This window comes from Zingiber officinale, chromosome 9A (genome assembly GCF_018446385.1).
Source record: "Zingiber officinale cultivar Zhangliang chromosome 9A, Zo_v1.1, whole genome shotgun sequence".
NCBI lineage: Eukaryota > Viridiplantae > Streptophyta > Magnoliopsida > Zingiberales > Zingiberaceae > Zingiber > Zingiber officinale.
The window spans coordinates 3,743,519-3,763,413 of record NC_056002.1 but is presented as its reverse complement, the minus strand read 5'-3'; the positions used below and the strand labels follow the sequence as shown (position 1 = coordinate 3,763,413).

Below are 19,895 nucleotides of genomic sequence, written 5' to 3'. Positions count from 1 at the left end.
AAGGCAGATTGCAGGTTTGACGGACCAACCACCAACCTGCGGGCCCGTCAAATTTTTTAAATAAAATTTAAAAAATATTGTATATCTTCATTATTTTACTTCGGAAAAATTTTATCAATCAAATTTATTGATAAACATGTATTTTAAATATAAATAGACAAACAACTACTTATATTGGATGAAAAATATTATTTTCATTTCAAAATTATAAAAAAACAAGTGATAATAAATTAGTATAAAACTTAGCTTACATGTGTTTCTCAACCCGCGGGTCAACCCAAGCCCGTCGCAGGTTGACCTGCGCGGGTCGCGAGCCTAAGCGGGTCGGCCTTAGGCGGGCTTGGATTGATAAAATTACAACCCATCCCACTTAAATTGTTTGACGGGGCGGGTCAACACGACAGGCCCAACCCAAATTGGCGGCTCTATCTCTCACTAATTTACATGCAATAACTTTTATCTCTTATCTGTATGCAACAACTTGTCTTAAATTAAAATAAAATTCTCGTTTCTTTCTCATATGATTGTATGCAACAATCATTATGTCGCTAATTTTTAAAGATGGTGTGCTTGGATTGATAAAATTACAACCCAACCCACTTAAATTGTTTGACGGGGCGGGTCAACACGACAGGCCCAACCCAAATTGGCGGCTCTATCTCTCACTAATTTACATGCAATAACTTTTATCTCTTATCTGTATGCAACAACTTGTCTTAAATTAAAATAAAATTTTCGTTTCTCTCTCATATGATTGTATGCAACAATCATTATGTCGCTAATTTTTAAAGATGGTGTAGCTGCTACAAAGTTGTAGCAGGCAACCATCATTATGTTGCTAATTTTTAAAGATGGTGTAGCTGCTACAAAGTTGTAGCAGCTACTGCATATTAATTGCTACAATAGTTGCTACATATTGTAGCAGTTTCTGTATATTAGCTGCTACAACGTATGACAGTTATTGTGCAGTTATTGTATCGTTGTAGCAGCTACTACACTATTGTAACAGCTACTGTACAATTGTACCAACTATTATATAGTTGTAGTAGTTACTGTACCATTGTAGCAGTTAGTGTACAGTTATAGTAGCTACTGCACTGTTATAATATTTTTTTATAGTAGCTGTTACAATGTGTAACAGTTATTGTATAGCTATTGTTGTAGCAGCTAATGTTAAATTGTAGCAGCTATTATATTGTTGTAGCAGCTACTATACAGTTATAGTAGCTATTGCACTGTTATAATATTTTTTGTATAGTAGCTGCTACAATGTGTAACAATTATTGTGTAGCTATTATTGTAACAGCTAATGTTGGATTGTAACAGCTACTATACTGTTGTATCAGTTACTGCACAGTTATAGCAGCTACTGCACCTTTATAGCAGCAACTTTACTGTTGTAGCAACTACTGTATAATTATAGGAGTTACTGTACAGTTGTAGCAGTTACTACACTATTGCAGTAATTATTGCATCGTTGTAGCAGCTACTATAGTAGCTGCTACAACGTTGTATTATTACTACCACAATAATTATTGTATACAATAATAGAAGAGAGAAGATAAAATTTCATTTTGATTTAAAAGGGGAGAGAGAAAAGTTATTACATACAGATGATAGAGATTAAAAAAAATTGAGTTTTGATCGTGTCAAATCGTCCATGTTGACACAAGAAATATCGGGCAGTATATATATATATATATATATATATATATATATATATATATATATATATATATATATATATATATATATAAACTAAAAAAGTTATATAAAAAGACATTCAAAACTGTGGAATTCTTCATATCAAAATTTGTTATAAATATAGAGTGCATTTGTTTTCATAATACCCTCGTGTATTTTATACCTAAATTATTGATTTTCTTCATGGTACCAAAGTCATCTAGAAAGCATAAATTTTTGAAAAAAAAAATCACTTCATTGAACTCATAAACTCTTCTCTAAAATTTATTAATTTTTTTAAAATTTTAAATTTGTAATAAAACAATAAAATAAAATACAAAATAAGATTAATAAAAAAATTAAAAATAAAGGAACGTTAATATTTTTTTAACTAATTAAAAGAGAAAAAATTAAATTAAATTAAAAAATAGGTTGTTGTTGTGTTTGGTTAAAATGGTAGGATCGTAAAGTCGTTAAGGGGTAAATAGTGATCGTCAAAAATTACGAATTAAAATCAGTTACACAGTGGAATAAAGAAAATAGAAAATAATGCTAACACAGATGATTTTACTTGGTTCAGATTCTGTGACGACTCCTACTCTAAGGCCCGTGATCGTTGATCGCTTTCATTAAACAATCACTATCAGTTTGTAAAAGGATTACAATGATTGAGTACAAGAACTAAAAATAAAATTTGTTATCAACAAACAAAAAGGAAAATTAAGGCTCTTGTTCTTCGAACTTTAGAGCAATCTTTCGGTGTCGTCGAAGCCTTTTCGGAGTAACACTTGAATATGAAAGTTGTAGTCAATGTTTTTCTGAAGCTGCTAGTCGAATGTCATTATATAGGCCCATTTAGGGCGCTTGGATCGTTGCTGACGTGACGATCTCTCGTTGAAACTTCATCCACAAAGTTTATCCATTTCCAGGCGCCTGGACCCCCTCCAGGTGCTTGCATCGCTGACGTGGGTTCAGTCAGTCATCACTCTCCAACTCAGCTTTAGGATAACTTTTCTAATTTGGACGCCAGGACCAATTTTGAGCGCCTGGACCGCCCGAGTGTCTGTGGCAACCGCCCGGGCGACACTGGTCCCAGCACCCAAACTAGCTCCAGGAGCCCAGAGTCCAAGCACCCGAATCCCTTCCGTGTGTCCAGACTACTTTTTGTCTCTTTTCTTCCATGCAATAAAAAGTTAGTCAAGGCAATAGAAAAATATATTATTTATCCTACAAAATAGAATTAGCATAACAAAAATAGGAGTAGTAATTAGATCACGTCTCTCCGAGATCAGGATCTAGTCAAGATCTCAGCATAAGTTTCCCCAATGGACTTAAGTTGGACCCGCGTCTACAGTTCTCTCAATGGGGAACGCGTCCTTACTGGATTTTTCCTCTAGTTATTTACCTCCACTTATCAACTGCAGTCGCTTAACTTACCTTTGACCCACCAAGTCTTCCCGTAAGTTGTCAGATCCACAGACCCAACTGGATTTCGACCGGTTGTCAAGTCCCGCGGACCTAACCGGACTTTCCGCTAGATATCAAGTCTCGTGGACCTATCTGGAGTTTCCACCAACTATCTAATCCTGCGGACCTAGTTGGATTTTAGCCTGGTCTCGAGTCATTCAAATCCGTCAACTCCTGCACATTGGGTGAAGTAATCATATCATAAAATACTCTAACTTTAATCCATTTATCATTCATCAAAACCCGAATTAGATCATTAGTACAAATTGCAACAACAAAAATATCACCACCTTAATGTTATTTCATCAAAACATCATCACATTAGTATTAATTTCGTTAAAAGTATCAACATCTACATAAAGTTTTAAAAACACGCACGACTATAAAAACATTGAATCTGAAAATTTATGAAACAATGAGACTGAAGAGCTCCACATAAACCTACAGGACTCGAATTGACCTACAGGACTTGAATTGAATTCTATCATAGATGTTTAAAGTCATCAATCAATGGATTTTACACGAAATTTATTGGACCTAGATTTAGAATTTTAAAACTTGGACATGTAAAAAAAAAATACATACAGTGTGCAACCTTAATTCTGAATCTCCTATATAAGGTTTTGTGTGCGCGCGTGCGCGCCAATTGACTCAATGATTGAATATTGGAATATATACAGGCTGTGCATGGTATGGTGTGACTGAGGAGCACTATAACATCTACAGGAGTTGAATTAGATCCCATCAAAACTGCATATCTAAGGCCATCAATTGGTTTTATCTGAAATTTATAGATAACCTAGAGTATTTAAAATTATGAAACTTAGATATTAAGTGGAAGAGGAGAGTCCGATCTGACAGAAAATAGATATACTAATTCTCTCTAGTTTTGATGGATTTTTAAGGACATTATTTTTCTGTTCTCTTGTCGGGCCATTTTCTTTTTTCTTTTTTATTTTTAATAATCTAGATATTCAATTCCGTAAACCAAATAATTTAAAAGATGACGAATCCGGATCCTTTTGAGTATGCGACCCGGAGCTCCAATCGACCCCCATCCAAACTACTACCTGCCTTGTCTCTCCATAATTGAACTAATATGCCCTAGCTATATACCTATTAATTAATCATTATCTCAATTATAGATATAGGTGGACTGACCTAGCTCTCGTTGTCTAGGTGAGATCCTAATTTATGAATGAGAGAATGATCCACTATTTGTAATTAATGGATTCGTAATATAATGAGATTTATTAAAATAAATCAATTTATAAATAAATTATCCTCTGACCTATCATTTATGGATAAAGAATCCATGCTCCTCATTGTCCCCTCAAAAGATGGTAGGATCAGACGAAGCCAGTACAATCTTAAATATTTATGAATTTCATCTTCATTTCAATTCCCCAAAATACGAAAACTATAAAAGCAAGGACTAAGCATAATTTTATTTCTGTCCATAGTTTGGATGCCCCTCTCACTGTCTCTCTCCACTCATGAGATATAGAAGTTGACCCAATTGCAGAAACCTGATGCAAAGGCTGTGGAGTGTGGACATCTCCGCACTGCATGGAAAGCTACTGATCACTCCGTGCACGCCGTCCAAGTAGGACAATAAGTGCTGCTTTTTAGATCTCTCCTAATATCTTGTCTTCCGGTCCCCTTTAATTTTTTATCTTTATATTCTTTCCTTATTCTCACATTCACGTTTTTTTTTCAATTTTATTTCTTTTATTTTTATTAATTTTATTTTTTAATCAGTTTTTTTATCTATTTTTTTTTATCAATTTTATTTTTTTGAATAATTTATTTTTTATTATATGTTTATAATCTTTTATTTATTATTTAGTTGTAGATTTTAAGAATTATTATTTATAAAAAAATTAAAATTATAAATAATTTAAAAATGACGTAGCATAGACGTTGGACTTATAATATCTCTGACATAATTGTCAGGTTTCGATTCTTAGAAACTAACGACGTGTAATAATATGGATCAAAATAAAAATTATATACATGAAAAAGATAAAAAAATTAATAATTAATAGTAAACACATTTATAGTTTATGAATAATTTTTTTTTCAAATGAAGAGTACATATAATAATACATAAAAAATACACAAAAATATAAAAAATGAATAAAAATGCACAGTAATTTAAAAGAAGAGGAGGTTCTAATATATGTGAAGGGTTGATAATTTAAAGATAGTGAGAAGTTCTGACATATGTCATGTGTCAAGGGAAGTAATTTTAATAGAAGGGAAGTTCTGATATGTATTAAAAGTTGGATAGAGATAATTTAATTATCGAATTAGGAAAATAATTTAAAGGAACGGAGAGATTCCGACTATGTTAAAATTTTATAAAATAAAAAATAAAAAAAATTGATAAAAAATAATAAACAAAATTGATTAAAAAATAAAACTAAATAAAATTAGAAAAAAATAGGAGTATAAAATAAAAAAATTGATGGAAAATAATAAATAAAATTGATTAAAAAAATAAAACTAAATAAAAATTAAATATTTTTTTTAAAAAATTATAAGTAAAGAAGTTAGCAGTATAAAAATTATTTATATGAGAGACAAAATTTAAAAAGAGAGGAGGACTGTGTTAGAGGAGGTGGAAAAAGAAATTTATAAAATTTTAAAAAAAATTAAAAAATATATAAGTATTGATGAAAAAAATAATAAAGAAAATTAATTTAAAAAATAAAACTAAAGAAAATTTAAAAATAATATATAAAATTAATTAAAAAATAAAACTAAATAAAATTAAAAATATATAAGTATGGATGAAAAAATAATAAATAAAATTAAATTAAAAATAAAATAAATAAAATTGAAAAAACAAAAAAAACAAAGTAAAAAAAAAAGGGGGATAGGAATGATATTTGAGTGGCAAAAAAGGTGGAACCGTCACCTTAGCGGCCCCCTAGCCCCATCCCCATAAGATTTCAGAGAGAGTAAATCACGGTTAATACTGGGCAGGATAGATGATTAGGGGTCGAAGGAATTTTTGGCACAACAGACCAAGATTTTATCCCCGAGTGTAACTGACAACTTTCGACCCCATAACTTCAATGATAAGCTATAGACATCTAACCAACTGATCCAGCCTGTGGGAGCAATAGAAACGATATGAGAGAGAGAGAGAAGAGAGAGAGAGAGAGAGAGAAGGGGGAGGGTGTGGTGTCAGAGGGGGCCGAGAAAGCAATTTATAGGACATATATGTTCATTCATACTGATTAATTAAATATAGGGAAATATTCACTCCAAATTCCTGTTGGTCCTCCGCTATTTTATCCTTAAATTTTAAATTTTGATGGTAATTTTAATATCGTTATTAACTCGTAGATCCATTGTTTACAGATATTTTGCAGAAAAGATTGAGAAAATAAAGAGAGAGGTTTTATTAAAGGAGAATATGAAAAAAGCAAAACAACAATCAAATGAAAGAACTAATTCTATTTGAAGGCAACAAGATGCATGGCATTATATATCGATATGTTACACATGAGCAAATGAAATACATCTCCATCTCTTCTCCACTAGTTCAGATCGACAAATTATATCTCCATCTTGAGATTGTTAGGCAAAAGATTCCCTGCGAGAATGGTAGACGTAAGTTAGCAAACTCGAGTTAAAATACGCCACCAACCAGTTACTCTTCCTCTTGGGGACCAGATGATATCACCATGCAACAGGAATGGTTCTATCTTGTTTTTTTGTTTGTTGGGTACGTAAAACCATGCATCACAATCCATGCCACTCGAGCAAATAGGATAAGAATCTTTACCTTGCAATGATTGAAGGAATTCTACCCTATGCAAGCTCTGAAATTAAAGATAGTCGACTCATTAATCTGAAATGTCCACAGCGGTAACTTAATTATTGGACGAGAGATATTTACATTCAGAGATGAGCCAAAGGGGGATCCATCAGCCACAAGATCCGAAGAATCCATGTACATGTCCAGCCCTAAGCAGGGATCGAGCTGTAAGGAGTTGAAGTGAAGGAATGGCTGGTCCATTAGCTCAGGTGGATTTATCTGCACCAGTTGAGTACTCATCGCCTCTCTGCTCAAGAAGTCGATGTCCGCCACTGGATTCACGGCAGCAAGTTTCATCGACAGGAACTGCTCGACAAGCTGCTAATTGAGGTTTTGTTGATGTCCAGCAAAATATATGTAGATTAACGATGAAGTTTAATTAAGTACCTCGACTTGTCTCTGGAGAGACTGAACATAGTTGATGATCTCATCTAGCATGCCTGCTTTTCCGGTGATCTTACTGCATCCCGGCACCAGCTCCTGGAGGCACTTCATCCTTTGACTGATCCTTTCCCTCCTCACCTGTGAATCCAGATGGAGAAAGATTGAAGAGAGTTTTTATTGAATTGAGTTGAATCGAATCGGGCTTCACATACTCTTTCAGCTAAGCTATGGCTGTCAGTGGCTTGGCCGCGGCGAGCTCGAACGTGAATGTAATCAGTCTTTGAGCCGTCTCCTGATGCCTCCTTGCTACTGTTCTGCTGCTTGCACTCTGTTTTCGCTCCTCCCGTTTCTTGTTTCACTCTGATCTTGCAGTCTTGCTGATAGATCGCAAGGAGAAATGTTTTAAGTAGTTTGATTGTGAAAATTCACCTTGGAGCAGAGTTCAACTACCTTTGACTTGGGAGAAGTCTCTGCCTTCCTCTTTCTTAAGGTGCTATCGCTCACTGCCTCGCTTGTAATTTCCTCAAAGCCGGGATACTGATGATCAGGAAGATCGGACAAGCCATTGCTGAAGCAATCGAAGGAATTGAAGCCTTGCACGCAGAGATCATCAGCACTATAAGAATGGTGGCTGGGCTGCTCCTGTTGCTGCCATTTGGAGGAGAATCGATGAGGAACTGGAGTCTGTAGGCACTGCATGGCGACGATAAGCAAGTATGAGCCAGCAGGAAGGAATCGCAATTCTCCGAAACGACTCTGTCTGTCCCAGCCTTGTGCGTGCGTATATAGCTGATGGAGAAGGGCAGCTGTGGATCAAATGGGGAGGAGTGAACAAAGGTGAAAGATCAAAGATCGATCCGGTGATTCCACCCTCTGCTCCACCCTCGATAAGAATGCGATCGAGGATAAGAATGCGAGCGAGCCCTCTGCTCCACCCTCGATAAGGTAGGGGCCCGGTCTGACATGATCGACACGTGGGCGTGTTCAGCAGGGTCCTACCGCCCACATGGCAGGCAACCCCACGACCAACCGTTCCGCTAGCTTTTCCCCGTACGGCTACGGCTACTGCTGCTGCTCGTTTCAATTTTGCAGTTAAAAAAAGTTTCTTGCAAAAAAATTCCACCTTTTTTATTTAAAAAAAAATTGTCAAGAAGCTTTAAAATCCTTTCCACAGTATAATACAGTTTAATTCAATAATACGTACAATATAATTTAGTGTACAAGCTAAAATGCGTGTATAAATTAATCTACTCATCTTCTGTTTTCAGATTTACAGTGAGTAAAGAGTTTAAACTAATCTACTTATCTTCTTTGCGACAAGATGATGATAATGAGTTTGAAGTTTCTTCAGAGGACACAGCTCGTGATCATAATTATTAGAGGTCTCGACCTCCTTGTTATATATATATATATATATATATATATATATATATATATATATATATATATATATATATATATATATATATATATATGCACATAATTTGGTTCATTAGTAACAGCTTAAACAAGGCTGAGCATGTGGAGAAAGAAGCCAAGAATGTCTAGCAAAAGCTAGTTGCCTCAAAGCCTTATCTATTAATGCGGATAAAGAGAATGTTATAGAGTTCCATCAATGGTGAATCGTGATCAAAGTATTATTTAATCTGAAATGGATAGAGAATCCGGGGATTAGACTTGATAAAAAAAAAAAAAAGTAAAGGAGACGAAAGGCAGTATGGCGATTGTTGGGAGATCTTTACTCCTCTCTCCTTCATGTGATTTTGTCTCCTATCGCTGCGGACATTGAGGCCATCCTGTAACCCACCACCCTTGCTACTAGCTTCCATCCACTCTCCTCCCCCATTACATCTTAATTTAATCTATTGTTTTTTCCATCTTTATTCTCATTCTTGTGGGTCTTTTTAATTCCTTTTCCCCCTCGTTAATAAATAATACTTGTAGGCAACTTGTAAACAAAACAAAATATGTTCACAACTCAGAGTTACACACGTCTAGTTATAATTCTATATTATAGCTCAAAGTGGAGCTTGGATGCAATGAATGGGGACAAGAATTAGTTTTGCATGATTGAAGTTGTTAATGTTTTTGTTGGCTTCACAGTACGCCTTCCCTGTCTACATCGATTCCTTTTTGGAACAGTGATGCTTTGGATTGGAATCCAAACTTTATATGGAACGTTATAAATCAAATAGGAATCATATGATTTAGTGGTTGGTTCCAATCAAAATCCGTGCCATGTACAACTGTAAAGGTATCAGTGCACCGTGCAATGAGCTTAATGGATTTAGTAGGAACAGCTTCTTTTGTGCCTTTTGGTGGGTGGAATCAAGATGCTATAGCGAAGTGACAAGATGCAGCAGTTCCATTGTTTTTATCCAGCAGTCTAATCTATATGCAACTGAAGTGTGTATCCCACTTTTCTCTCAGAATTCATTCAACAAGTTTGAAATGCCAATTTGCGGTTAATACATAGCAACATCGTCGTACAACCAATTTTAACATCAACCCATGATTCGGTTTAAAATTAGGCCATAACATCATGTTGATCAAAAGAAGAAAATTGAATGCTAGTTGCAGACACCTCTGTGAGCGTTCCATCCAAATCTCTCTCATTAGATATCCATTGGAGCGGCACCGGAGCTTCCTGCCTCGTCTTGCTCAGGAGCCTGTTCAGCAGGAGCATCTTCTTTGATCTCAATTGAATCAATTATTTCTTGGATTATCTTCTGATCAATCAAATGAAAGGCCTCATCTTTTCCCAAAATGGCTACTGTGCAGATGGCGCTGGTCAGCTTCTCTCCTTGTAATGTCTCCTTGATGGCAAAAACTGCATCTTTGATCAGTTCATCACGAGAATAGTTGTTGAAAGATTCGAACCTGCGTTCCAAGAAAGTTTTGGCAGCTTGTGAGCGGGAACCAATTGCGAATGCCTGGTACTCGAAGTAGTTTCCACTGGGGCAGTTGTAGTAGAGGTGAGCTCCGGTTTCATCTAATCCAGCAACAAGCAGACCAACTCCATATGGCCTTTTCCAGGATCGCTGTGTGCACACCTGTAGTTGACGTCAATAGCCAATACAGTGAGGCCAGATATGAACTCTCAGGTTAATTTTCATAAAACAACTAGTATGAGTTGACAATACAAACAAGTTTTCCATCTAAACTGATCTATAAGCTCGAGTTGGCATAGGAAAACACAAGTACTAATGATATGCCATCTCCTAATCCAAACTACAAACATTGGTAAAATCATTGAACTAACAGGCATGCCCCAAGTTCAAATGATAATAATCCAACCGTAAAACATAAAAGTTGTAAAGTATATTTGTCCAGTGTGATAATAATCCAACTTTATTAAAGTCATGCGCCTCAGTCAAATGACTCAATTCTGGATTGAAAATTTTACAGTAGAATCTTGTAATATGTATACCAAACAGAGGAAATAAGGACAAGAAAGAGTTTCAATATGAGGAAACTGTAATTGAAGAAAATTAACATATACGCGAAGTTTGTCCTATATATTAGCAAAGTGTATGATATATGTACTTTTCATAACACTTAGAAACAGAATTTTGAATGTCAGATCCATCCCTCTTTTTAGAGAGTGATTCATGATTAACAATGGTCAAGCACCACACCATTTGAAAATGGCTGAAAATCTTATGCGGTAATTAAATATTGAGTTTATTGTTAAAGTCGTCGATTGCTTATTTCATGAGAAGACAAGATAACCGGGCAAAGTCACCATATATTGAGAGCTGAGAACAAGTATCACATATGAAAATGGATTTAGTAGTCAATACATTTTGATACGATGATAAAGATGGGACCCCCAAAAAGTGGGTAAGGAGAATCAGCTGACGTAGAGGTCAAAGTCAAGCGGTCAAAGTCGCATGGTCAGACGGACCTAGAATCGCTAACCAGGCTATGTTGGCGGAGCGGACCACGCATCGCCGGTCGGACATGAAGTGCTGACCGGACCTCCAGAATGGTCGTCCTTCACAACTTGCAGACAAGGTTTGAAGCTATGTACCCGGCCCGCCATCCTATCCGATCGAATATATTGCACCTACAAAATGAAGGATCAAGTGAAGAATGAGTTATTGACTGCATTTTGTAAGGCCGAGCTGGCGATCTCCCGGCCGAGCGACCTACAGCGAGGCATAGACACCTGTCATATCATACTCTTTTTGAAGTTTATGCCGAAAAAGACAGAGAATATCCCGCCGACAAATTGTCCTTTGAAAATTTCCAACCTGTCAAATCACAAAGATTTGCACGCCCGTTTAAGGAAAGGTGTTAGAGCACTTTATGTCCTGTCCTTTCTTAAGAACGCTTTGGAAAATGTATTAATGCTTTGAGATGACACTATAAAAGGGATCTCCATCTACAGGCGAAGGTATGTGATGCTTCTTATTTGTACATGCTCTTTACTACAGTTCGTTGCTACTACTTTCTTCTCTTAAACCGATCACTAACTTGCGCATCGAAAGGCAACACAGGGACACCTTCCCTGACCTGGCACTAATGCTCCCTGTGTTGTAAGACAATGTGGAGTCTTCATCGAGTCAGCAGCAGAGCTACGTCCCCAGCTCACCACCTTCATCGATTTCAGACAGGATCTCATCTCATTATCAAAGAAGAGAATGCACCAAGTAATTATAACGGTATCATATATGAGAATAGATATACTTGTTAGTACATCTCATTATTAAGGAAAGGATCTAGTTATCTATATGAATATGTTATACTCTTACTGGGGTGATGAGGTGAATAAGGTGGGGCCCCCGAGTCGAGTCAAAGTCCAGGAGGCTGGCTGACGTAGTGTTCAAAGTCAAGGAAAGATCAACACTCAGGGCAGACGATTGTCCCGACCGAGAGGATATTCGACAGGACCCTGGGGTTGGCCGGATGCCGAGCCATTCATCCAACCAAACCCTTGGGTTGGCCGGATGCTGAGCCCTTCAGTATTGATAAAAAAAACTCTAAGCTGAGTCAACATCATCCAGAGCAAGGTCCACTTCATCACTCGAAACTAGCACGGTTAACTATTTTAACCGAGTGATCTAGCCGATCGGACCTATGATTCGATCAGACAAACTAGACACTTAGTCCGATCAAACTCAGGTGACAAACGGAGAGGCTGAGCGAAGAACGAGTCCCTGGCAACATTCCTCAAATCCGACCGGATCGCTCTTGTGAGCAACAGCCGATCAGACTACATGAGAGGCTCGGTCGGTTGGCCAGTTATACATATTGAGGACCCCTCAACCCAACGGCCTCATATTCCATTTTAGCATTTTGTGCTACGTAAGAAAATATTCTATATGCAAGTTGTACATTAGAATCTTTCACCCCGCCAAACGTAAGGATTGTGGATCCATTTTGGGAAAGGTGTTAGAGCATATGGTCTGTCCTTTTTTAAAAACGCTTTGAGATTCGTGCACAAACAAACAGTAACACTATAAAAGAGGGTCTCCATTTACAGACGCAGGTATGTGACGCTATACAACTTTACATACTCATAGCCACTGTTCATTTTGTAAGTACCTCGTGGTGGTTTTAATGTGATCAAACAAATCAAGTTAATTCTTGTGTATGTTTGATGTCTTGTGTACAAGTGTACAGGAACTTAGGAGCACAGAAAGTTGAGCAAAAGGCACAGCTAGCGAGAAGGACGATACGGGAGAAAGTCGACGGATTCGGTGTGTCTTAGGGATGAGGTGTTGCAGAAGAGTACACTGGCACACGAGAAGGAAGCACGCGGCGTTTCTGAGGGGACGAGAAGTCGAAGCGGCAGGTTGCTCGAGGAGAACGCTCAAAAATGGTTTCGGGTGAGCCCTATTCTGGATGGCCGAAATCACCGAAGCGAACGAAACTGGAACGAAGGAGAATCCAAATAGTCAACCTATTGTTGATTGTTCGAGCGCCCGGACCTCGGGACAACCCCGGTGAGCCCTCCTCGACGTGTAATATTCGAAGCCGCATCAACACGGTACGGGCGCCTGGAGCGGTCCAAGCGCCCGGACCCGATAAGATTTATCATGTGCGAACCGTTGCGACGTGAATAAAGTTTTATCCACGCCCAGGTGCCCGAAGCCATTCCAGGCGCCCGGAGCTGCCACGTCAGCAAACGGTCATATTAGACCAGCAGGCTATAAATAGAGCTCTGATCTCAGTAGTTAAGAACAACACTTGTAAACGAATTCAGTACTTCAACTTCTAGTTCTGTTCTTTACTTTTTTAAGCTTTCAGCATTATAAGAGGCTACTCCGCCTTTAAGAGAAGAAGATTTTAGTGAGTTACATTTGCCTTGGATTAGCAATTTTCTAATTGCAAACCAAGTAAATATTCTTGCCTCTTTCTTTACTTTTATGCATTTAACTTTCTATTTTTTTTTAACAAGTGTTTGCCTAACTTAGTCCAAAGATCGAGAAAGGGTATTCTTTTGATTTCAGGCAATTCACCCTCCTCTTGTCGGTCGTCCGGGAACCTACAATTGATATCAAAGCGAGGATACTTCAGAAGGACTAACCGTCGACCGAAGCAAAGAAATCAATAGTCGAACCAAGGCTCAACCCGCCAAAGTTCGAGGGGGAGTTTGGAAACGCCGAATTGAGGCATTCCTACGAACTGATTTCGAAATTCTTTTAGTAATAAAATATGGTTTTGTATTTCTTAAGGATCAACGAGGAGAAGAGAAAAAAGAAAATCAATGGACAAACAAGGAATAAAGTGATTTCATAACAAAGAGCGGAATACCACTTGTTAAATGTATTACCGCTTCAAGAAGTCAACCGCATCGGAAGTTACTTCTCATCCAAAGAACTCGGGGAAAATTTCCTGGAGCTCCATAAAGGCACATCCGAAGCGAAGCTCGCATGACGAGACATTCTTCGAAACCAACTAACAAACATCCGTCTAGAAAAAGGTGAGAAGGTAGCCGAACTACATGCGAAGATCAAAGAGTTGATCACCGGACTGGTCAACCTCGGCGAAACGGTAACCAACCGAGACTTGGTACGCTACGCGCTCAACGTCTTTCCTAGAATCCCAGAATGGACTTCGATCATAGATGCCACTATATCTTTATCGGCTTGGAGGTAAGTACCTTAGAAGAACTTTTTTCGACTTTAGAATTGCATAAATCCAGATGTGCAGGGACAAGTAAAGAGTCAAGCCAGAACCTTGCAGTAACAACCACCAAGAAGGACGAACCCAAGTCAGATTCAGTATTGATCCAAACTAAAAAGCTTATATGGTAAGGAAATTTAAAAAGTTTTTTAAATCTAACAAATTTAAAGAAATGAAGACCAAAAAAAATCCATGAAATAAGAAAAAAATTCGATGCTACCATTGCCAAAAGAACATATAAAGGAAGACTGTCCGGATCTCAAAAAGGAGAAAGAAAAAAGGTCATAGCGAAACAAACATCAAAATCTCAAGACCACTTGGGATGAAAGTTCATCATCCGAGTCCGAAATAGAAGTATATGCTGAACTAGCACTGATGGCTTGTCACGAAAAACAAAGCAACTCAAAAGCTAGCATCGATGAAGGGGGAACGACATCAGATGAATGCAGCGATGTAAGGGGAGAATCTAGCTTCAGATCCGACATGATAAGTGAGGTATATCTCTTACCTCCTGATCAATTGTATTTTAGTATAAAATTCATGTCTAAATTAATGTGTAAATTGAAAACCAAAAATGAAAATTTGAAAAAAGAGAATTTAGAAATAATAATAGTCTTAGTAAAATCATATTTAATAGAGGATTTTGATAAATTAAAAATAAAAAATACTAATTCGAAAGAACAAATAGAAATTTTAAAATTTTTTGTATGTTCAAATTTTGCTACTTCAAATTTTAGAAATTATCAAGAACTAAACTGGTATTATAGATTCCACAAGGGTCAAATCAGAAAAATAACAAAAAGGTATATTCCTAGAAAGTACTTGATCAATCTAGTAGGAAAGAACTATATTGGTTCCAAAATCATTTTTAGATTAAATTCTTTATGCATGTTTCTAATTTTAATTTGCTTTAATATTTTTTGTATGTTTGAATTTGTCGAATTTTTAAAATAAATTGGTTTGTATGAGTTCTATTTGAAATTAATTTTAATTTTTTTTTCTCGTGGAAAAGGATGTTATTATCTATCTGTAAGAAAAATTTTGAAATTTTTTGACCGATATATTATTTTTTATGAATTTTTAAACAAAATTCATATCTTTAAATTATTTCACAGAGTTATTTATGAAAAATTTTATTTTGATAAGACATCATGTTCTCTGTCAAAGGAAATTTTGTCAAAAAATTTCAACCGTTATTTGAGTTTCTATGGATTATTTATCTAAATGCTATTTTTTTAATATTAAAAATTCTTGGAGCATTCTATTCTCAAAAATTTATTCTGCAAAAATACTTGCTATTTTACATTTTCATAAACTTTTTAAAGATTTTTCGAGCTAAGAAACTATTTTTAAGAATTTGTCTTTGCAAATATACCTTTCTATATAGAATAATTAATTACTGCTCTAATTATTGTTGTTTTATCTGAAAATTTTATCTCTAGTGTGGAGAAATATGTTTAATTGATACAAAAAATTTTAGAATTTTTTAACGATTAAAACTAATTTTAAAATTATGTCGTTTAAAACCTAATTTTTAAATCACAAAAAAAAACAGTTTTCAAAACATACTTTCCAAATTTTTTCTAAGTGTTAGTCACTAATTGTGTTACCCTTAATTTTTTTAACTCTTATTTTTAATGTGATCAAAGAGGAAGAATTATAGATTAAGTCTAGGGGAGATACATTTTAAGTTGCATATTCATTTACTTTACTGTTTTGTTTTACCCCAACTTAACCGGATTGATCCACATCAAAAAAGGGAAAATTGTAAGTACCCCGTAGTGATTTTGATTTGATCAACCAAGTCAAGTTAGGTCCTGTATATGTTTAATGTCTTGTGTCTAAGTGTGTAGAAACATAGGAGCATAGGAAGTAGAGCGAAAGACGCAGATAGTGAGAAGGACGACACGAGAAAGAGTCGACGGGCTCGATGCGTCCGAGGAAAGAGATGTTGCAGAAGAGTACGCTGACAGACGAGAAGGAGCGCGCGGCGTTTTCGGAGGACGAGCAGCCGGAGGGAAGCTTGCTCAAGGAGAAGGTCAAAAAATGGATTCGAGTGAGCCATATTCTGAATGGCCGAAATCACCCAAGCGAATGAAGCCGGAACGGAGGAGAATCTGGACAGTTAGCCTGTTGTTGACTGTCCGAGCACCTGGACCAAGTCCAAGCGCCCAGACCCCAGGGCAACCCAGGGGCACCTCCTCGACGCGCACTGTTCGAAGCCGCGTCAGCATGGTCCCGGAGCAGTCCAAGCACCTGGACCAAATAAGATTTATCCTGTGCGAACCATTACAATGTGGATAAAGTTTTAGCCACGCCCAGGCGCCCGGAACTGCCACGTCAGCAAACGGTCAGATTAGACCAGTAGACTATAAATAGAGCCCTCAGTAGTTAAGAACAACACTTGTAAACCAATTATGTACTTCAACTTCTAATTCTGTTATTTACTTTTCTAAGCTTTCAACGCTGTAAGAGGCTACTCCGCCTTTGGGAGAAGGAGTTTTTAGTGAGTTACATTTGTCTTGGATTAGCAATCTTTTGATTGCAAATCAAATAAATATTTTTGTATCTTTCTTTACTTTTATGCATTTAACTATCTGTTTTTTTTGACAAGTGTTTGTCTAACTTAGTCCAAAGATCGAGAAAGGGTATTCTTTTAATTTCAGGCAATTTATCCTCCTCTTGTCGGCCGTCTGGGGACCTACATATTTACTGTTCATTGCTTTCAACTGGATCACTGACTTGAGCGTCGAAATGTCTGCGCTGAAGACCCCCTCCCTAGCCCGGTTACTAACGCTCCTTTGAACATGCAAGATCGTATAAAGTCATCTTTTCTAGCTTGGAGTCTTCGCATAGTCAACACCAGAGCCACCTACCTAGTGCGTCATCTCCACTGATTTTAAAAAGGATCATGGGGTTTGTTGTACAAAAACAAATATTGGGGTAACCAAAGGGTCTAGGTAACACAACAAGAACCAATGTTGTCAAAATCGAGAGTTTAGGTAAAATCATTAGAGCAGTCATAAAATCGGATCGTAAAATCGAATCGTAAAATCGTAAGATTTTACATCATACTTTAAATCAATTTTAAAAGAAACCTAATATATTCTTTTTAATTGATCATTAAATATTTTAATCCAAATTATAACATAAATCTACATATAGAACATTTTAATTCATATAATCATAAACTACTCATAATTTTAAACTTTTAAACAACCAAATACTTGCCATGAAAACACAAGATAAACATAAATCCAAGTCTAAAACTTAAGTCCAAAGATAAATAAAATACAAGATAACAAATTAATATAAATCATTAATAGACAAGTGCAAATCTAAAATCGTCCCAAAATGATATCATTTTGTCCAAAATGGTCCCCTTTTATTAACGACACAAAATCGATAAAATTATCTCAAAAATCATGTTTTTACGAGTTTAAATGTGATTTTAAGATTTTGATCCGATTTTACTTTAATACATGATTTGACTCGATTTTCATAAGTAAACTCGCGATTTTGTACGAGTTTATGAGTCAACTCGCGAGTTTGATAACATTGGCAAGAACTACCATATATGTTGTTGATTGTCAGAGCTGGGGGGGGGGGGGGGGGGGTGTTTTGATTTTTGTCTATGACAGTGGACGAGTAATAGTACTTTGTATCCAAAATCTATATCCCACTAGTACCAGAGATATTATCTAAACTAAAGGGAACTAGGGAGAGTATGAGAAAGCACTAGACTTCTCATGATTAAGATGATGCATAGAAGAAGCATAACATCTACAATGGAGATATGGAGGGGAAAACATTGAGAGATGACTATAAATTATTTGAATCCTCATTCAACACTGTTTTGCAATTTACCATTCCTGTATTGGAAGGATTGAAACGGAATGGCTTAGAATCAATAAAAGGAATGGTAAATTGCAAATTACTATTACCCAATTTTAAGAAATGGTATTGACCTAATTTGACTAGTTTCATTTTTTTACAGCAAAGTTGAGTTAGTCAAGTCTAAACCAGATCCCGTTTAACAAACCTAGATAGAATCAGCTTATTTGCAAAACTATATACCTAGAATATTCACACATAAGTCATTATTATATTTAAATCATCTAATCCTAGAACAAACAAGTCAAACATGAGAGTAAGTAAAACAAGTTGTTGCAAAGCGATTCAACCAAAGGTGTAATATGGATTAGCAAACAAATGGAATTTATCTTTGTCCCATTTTAGTTATATTCAAGATAACTCTTGCTTGTTTAGATTATTTCTATGATTGACTTGCTTTTTATTTCACAAGGAACAGATAATTAAGAATCGAGAAAAAGAGGGGGGAAGCAAAATGGAGAAAAGGGAGAAGATAAATATTTAACTTGATCAAAGATGTCATGGCCAGTTGGTATTAATTTTTGCTAAAGAAACTAAAAATTTACTTGAAAATCATGCAAATAAGAAAGTTAAGATAAACATCTAGCCTTAGCATGTTTTGCAGCTCATCATAGCTTAGAAGCACCTACCATAACACAAAAGGATGTTCTCAAACGCCTAAATCCCTCTTCTTTTCTACTATAACTAGGATTCCCATGCAAGATGTCACTCCACCAAATTTCCTTACTTCCTCACCCTTTTTCCAACGTATATGTAACAACAATAGGTATGGGGCAATGCTAGAAGATCCATAGCTCTAGCAAAAACTAAGGCTTCAAACAGTTGAACAATCTTTCAAATGTTGGGTAGTTACAACTGAACGAGACTATCTAAACACAAATAAACACAAGCACGGAGAAAAATAGAGCAAAATTCAGGATTTAAGAAAAAAAAAGTAAAATTCGATAATGCCCACTAATTATTTCAAAAAAAAAAACTTCTCAAGATGCTCACTGTAGATATATGACAGATATATAGATGGGTAACTATATGATTCTATCTTCAGAATTTCAAACAGCTAATGAAGAGAAAAGAAAAAAGGGGATCGGGGAACCTGCGCCTTGTCAGCGAGGCGTACGACGAGGCGGGAGACAGGCAGAGGAGACTCGTAGACAAATGCGTGGTTGATGCATTCGTTGCGAAGGTAGCGGGAAAGAACGCGACCATCGGCAGTGAGCCCCGAGATAGCAACGCCGATGTGATCGTCAACCTTGAATACCTTTTTCTGGTAGGAGGAGAGGTCGGAGGTGGCCTTGTTGACGGTGGCTAGGACGACGTGCGAGGTGGAGCGGAGGCCGACCGCGGCAGCGCCCTGCTTGACGGCCTCCATGGCGTACTCAACCTGGAACAGCCGTCCCGCCGGGCTCCAGGTAGTGACATCAGTGTCGTACTGGTTCCTGAACATCTCGCTACTCTCTTCTTCCTCCTCCCTTCTGCTGACCGTCGTAAGTACTAAGTAGGT

General features: G+C 36.6%; 2 protein-coding genes across 5 annotated transcripts; both read right to left on the bottom strand.

Annotated features, from left to right (window-relative positions):
* Positions 1-6,539: 6,539 nt before the first annotated feature.
* LOC122018614 (transcription factor bHLH63-like) lies at positions 6,540-8,277 on the bottom strand. 4 transcript variants are annotated; one of them, XM_042575983.1, is made up of 6 exons: positions 7,817-8,277; positions 7,579-7,743; positions 7,370-7,504; positions 7,064-7,300; positions 6,950-6,986; positions 6,540-6,757 (listed from the first exon to the last, which is right to left on the bottom strand). In XM_042575983.1, exons 1-6 carry the CDS (start codon positions 8,063-8,065, stop codon positions 6,720-6,722), a joined length of 861 nt encoding a protein of 286 aa, XP_042431917.1. In that variant the 5' UTR covers positions 8,066-8,277; the 3' UTR covers positions 6,540-6,719. The 4 variants fall into 4 exon arrangements, with proteins under 4 accessions (XP_042431917.1, XP_042431916.1, XP_042431914.1 ...); XM_042575982.1 differs by having other exon boundaries at positions 6,950-7,300; XM_042575980.1 differs by having other exon boundaries at positions 6,540-6,986.
* A 1,498-nt stretch (positions 8,278-9,775) lies between these two features.
* Positions 9,776-19,889, bottom strand: LOC122018748 (proteasome subunit alpha type-1-like). Its single transcript, XM_042576160.1, has 2 exons — positions 19,488-19,889; positions 9,776-10,419 (listed from the first exon to the last, which is right to left on the bottom strand). Exons 1-2 carry the CDS (start codon positions 19,836-19,838, stop codon positions 9,982-9,984), a joined length of 789 nt encoding a protein of 262 aa, XP_042432094.1. The 5' UTR covers positions 19,839-19,889; the 3' UTR covers positions 9,776-9,981.
* Between the last annotated feature and the right edge of the window lie 6 nt (positions 19,890-19,895).

Excerpts from the sequence above, each read along its gene's own strand:
- LOC122018614 (XM_042575980.1), bottom strand. The coding sequence starts at position 8,065 with ATGCAGTGCCTACAGACTCCAGTTCCTCATCGATTCTCCTCCAAATGG. Across the intron at positions 7,744-7,816 it reads AGACTTCTCCCAAGTCAAAG|CAAGACTGCAAGATCAGAGT; the intron begins GTAGTTGAACTC and ends GCGATCTATCAG. Across the intron at positions 7,505-7,578 it reads GCCATAGCTTAGCTGAAAGA|GTGAGGAGGGAAAGGATCAG; the intron begins GTATGTGAAGCC and ends CTGGATTCACAG.
- LOC122018748 (XM_042576160.1), bottom strand. The coding sequence starts at position 19,838 with ATGTTCAGGAACCAGTACGACACTGATGTCACTACCTGGAGCCCGGCG. Across the intron at positions 10,420-19,487 it reads GCCTCGCTGACAAGGCGCAG|GTGTGCACACAGCGATCCTG; the intron begins GTTCCCCGATCC and ends CGTCAACTACAG.